Genomic DNA, 3,944 nt, shown 5'->3' on the forward strand with positions numbered 1-3,944 from the left:
TCTCATGTCCCACTCTCCCCCCATACCTGCTGTGAAACTCCGTATCTCCCACGTCCCCCCACATCTCCCTGAGTTCCCCTTGTCCTTCCCCATCCCCACACTTCCCATGCCCCCCACGTACACCTGTGCATCTCTGATCCCCACATGTCCCCATGCTCCCCGGCGTCCCCATGTCCCCCCATGTCCTCTCACATCCCTGTATGCCCTCATGTCCCTCCACATCCCCATAGCTCCCAGGACCCTCCATGTCCCTCCACATCCCTCTGTCTGCTCATGTTTCCCCATGTCCCCACCTGCTCATATCTCCCCACATCTCCCTGTGCCCCCCCATCCCTCATATCCCCCCATATCCCCTATCTGCTCGTGTCACACCATACCTGCTAACGTTCCTCATACTCGTGTCCCTCTACATCCTTCCATATCCCCATCTGGTCATTTTATCCCATGTCCCCCATACCCACCATGTCCCCCCTGTGGGGGCTCATGTGCCCCCACATCACACGTCCCTCCATATCCCCATCTGCTTGTGTCCCCCCCATATCCGTGTCCCTCCATATCTCCATCTGCCCTCATCCCCTATACCCTCCATGTCCCTCCTTCTCCTCAGCTGCTCATGTCCCCCCATATCCCCTATGTCCTTCCATGTTCCCATCTGCTCGTCCCTCCCCACATCTCCCCATGTCCCCTGTCCCTCCTGTGTCCCTCTATGTCCCCATATCTGCTCCTGTCACCCCATATCCCCCATCTGCTCATCCCCCATATCCGTGTCCCCCCATATCCCCCATCTGCTCTTGTCCCTCATATCTGTGTCACCCCATATCTGCCATCTGCTCTTGTCCCCCATACCCTTGGTGTCCCTTCAACTCCCCATCTGCTCATATGCCCCCACATCCCATGTCCCTCCGTGTCCCCCCATATCTTTCCACATCCCTCCTCTCCCAGCACCCCTCCATGTCCCCCCATGTCCCCACATCCACTCATGCCCCCCCCATCCCTCTACCTGCTCCTGTCCCCCCACATGTCCCAGCACACCTCCCCCGTCCCCTCCTCACCCAGCATGCCCTTGTTGGAGTCGGAGAGGCACATGTCCTTCTCTGCGCTGGGTAGGACGAAGCCCACCACGAAGACCTCCACACCGTCAGCCATGAGGGCCAGTCCCAGGACGAAGTAGAGGGTCCACTGGAAGCGGCCGTGGCCGCACTCCTGCAGGATGAGCTCGTACTGCTGCGCCAGCTCCTCCTTGTCCTTTCGTCGCTGTCCCTCGCTGTCATCAAAGGCGCCGACAGCCGCCTCAGCCCCCAGCCGTTCCCCGGCCTTCAGTGAGTCATGCCGGGGAATGCCCTGGTACTCGCCCTCGTAGATCTCGTCCTCCTCGTCGTGACCCTCGGTGGCATCGCTGGAAGCCCCCTCCTCTTCGTTGGCCCCCTCGCCCCCTCGGTAGTAGCCGTCCTGGGGTGGGTAGTCTTCATCATCCTCCTCTTCCTCGAAGCGGGAGTAGGAGCGCTTGGTGTACTCATCCTGCACGCGGTCCATGCCCTTGCTCACCTTCTTGGCTGCATGTTTCTTCACCTCCTTGGCGATGTCCTTGGCGCCTCGGATGAACGCCGTCCGGTCTCGGAAGCTCTCATCCATGGTGCCAGTGGGATCGTCCAGGACACTGGGATTTGGGGGGGAGGGGGGGGATGGTGTGTCTCTGCGTCAGGGGCTGCACCCTCACACCCGGGGGCTGTGGTGGGATGTGGGGAGATGGGCAACAGCACTACCCATCCGCGTCGCACCAGCTGGCAGAGGACGTGGGAGGACCCTGGATGCCGGCCCAGACCTGAGGAGCCCAGAGACAAGCAGGGGCCATTTTAGGGTGGAAACGGCTCCACATCCCACCTCACCCCGGGGTTTGCTCCACATTGAGCTCCCCCCACCAGCACCCGCAGCACTTTTTTCCCATCTCAGATGGAAAGAGGAGGATTTGGGGCACCCCCACTCCACAGTGAGGTGGCAGGGGGGCTCACCCCAGGGCAGGCACTCGGGCGCAGTGGAGCCCAGCTCGGGGGCAGGCACCCGCAGCGGGGGCCGGGATGGGGACAGCTCTGGGGGACACCGGGTCCATGCCAGCCCCCCCTGCTCAGGTGCCCTCTCTCCTCACTTGGAAGATCAAAGTTCTCATGGGTGCTGACATTTCTGTAGGATTTAGACACGCATTGACCTCAGGGTGGGATCCAAGGTGTATTCTCCAATGTCTAATAATGCGGCTGAGCACAAGCTATGGCATGTGTTTGCCTCCCTCTGTCTCTTTTCCCCAGCTGCTTATTTGAACCAAAACCCAGCAGCACTTCCTAAATAAATAAATTTGCGGGAGAAGGGAGCACGGCACCCACAGGTTTGATACGGTGAGAGAGAGGACGGATATGCACGTACAAACAAGACAAGCTGAAAGGTGAGGGGGTTGGCCCATGTCTCCCCTGCCATTGCAAGGCCACCTGCCCCATCCGCCCCTCTGGGGACCCCGGTGTCCCTTGGAGACAGGGAGGTCCAAGCCCAGAGCTCTGCAGGGCCGTAATGCCCCTGAGCTTGGACCCCCACGGGGGATCCCAGCAGTGACAGATCCCAGCAGGGAGCAGGAGGGTCCCACAGCCCCTCCATCCCCCACCCCTGGCAGGCCAGGCCCTGCCCAGGCCATGGGGACCCCCAATATCCCCCCACCAGTCCACCCAACCCATTGAGGGAAAAGGCTGCACCATCCTCTCAATGGGGCCAGGAAGGTGTCGCCGGGCCAAGGACCAATGAGCTGCAGGGGGTGTCGCCACCCCACCAGCATCAATGGGGCCATGGAGGCACAGCCCAGCTGTTCAGCCAGTGAGCTCCAGGGGGTGTGGCCATAAAGCTGCCCCCACCCCCCCCCCCCCCCCATCTTAGGGTACCCCTGGGCAGAGGGGGGTCATGGTGCTGGGGTGGGAGCCTGGGGACCCCTCTAAGGTGGCTCAGCTGACATCAGCAGGGAACAAGGTGACCCCAAGGGTGGTGAGTCCCCAGTGACAGTGCGGGTCAAGGGACACCCCTGCCCATCACCGGTGGGAGGGGGACACACCGCAGCACACCCCAGGCTGGGCTGCAGCCCAAATCTGACCCTTCTGTGTACGTCCCCACAAAGGCCAGAGGACAAGGGAGCCGTGTGGGGGGCACCAGGGACATCACTGCTTCCCACAACTGCATCCACCCACAACTGCAAGTCACCACCAAAAACTAGGCTTGACCAAAGGCCCCCCTTTTCTCAGGGACCGCAGGATGGAGTGACACCGACCCTGGAGGGACGGCGAGGGGACCAGGCCCCCAAGGGCACAGGGGTCCCCCCCAAAAGCCTTCCAGGGCAGCCACAGTGCTATGTGTTGGTACCCTGGGCCAAGGGGACTCAAGGAGGCAGGTTTGGGATGGCGGGTCCCTCAGAGGGGTCCCAGACTGACCGACAGTGGCCCGGCTGTGTCCCCAGCTCCGATCCAGCAACCCAAGGCTGGCTGCAGTGGCAGAGCAGGCGCTGGGGACAACATGTGCCAGGCCACTCTCCCTGGGGAGACTTCCAGAAGGGATTGGGCTGTGGGTTGTGTTTGGTGAGAGACGCTGGCGTCGGCAGAAGCTGAACCAGTCGCCTGGGGCAGAGCCAGCGGGTGCTGGGGGCACCCTGAGCACCCCTGGTGTCTGGCTTTTGGGGAGGAGAGGGGGCATCCAGATACATCCCAGAGGCTTTAAGCTGCAGGTGGCATCTCCCTGTCCCCACACATCCCAGGCATCCTGCACCCCCCTTCCCCAGCCCAGCATCCCCCCCTCCACAGGCTGCGAAGGCCAAGGGCAGGCAGCATACCCCCTGAGCCTTGCAGAGCCCAGCTCAGCTCATGACAGGGATGGGCAGCAGCCACAGGCGCTGCCGACCCAGCCGTGGGGGCCGGTGCGAC

The 3,944-nt window shown here is 62.3% G+C and overlaps 1 protein-coding gene across 1 annotated transcript in view; it reads right to left on the bottom strand.

The window, feature by feature from the left end:
• The window catches only part of SV2A (synaptic vesicle glycoprotein 2A), a 7,681-nt gene extending 5,828 nt beyond the window's left edge, over positions 1 to 1,853 (bottom strand). Inside the window, exon 1 of the mRNA XM_010565609.1 lies at positions 1,053 to 1,853. Within this exon, the coding sequence (XP_010563911.1) occupies positions 1,053 to 1,632 (580 nt within the window). The 5' untranslated portion in view covers positions 1,633 to 1,853. The remainder of the gene's footprint in view (positions 1 to 1,052) is intronic.
• Between the last annotated feature and the right edge of the window lie 2,091 nt (positions 1,854 to 3,944).

This window comes from Haliaeetus leucocephalus, unplaced genomic scaffold, assembly GCF_000737465.1.
Source record: "Haliaeetus leucocephalus isolate CR32 unplaced genomic scaffold, Haliaeetus_leucocephalus-4.0 Scaffold193, whole genome shotgun sequence".
NCBI classification, from domain to species: domain Eukaryota; kingdom Metazoa; phylum Chordata; class Aves; order Accipitriformes; family Accipitridae; genus Haliaeetus; species Haliaeetus leucocephalus.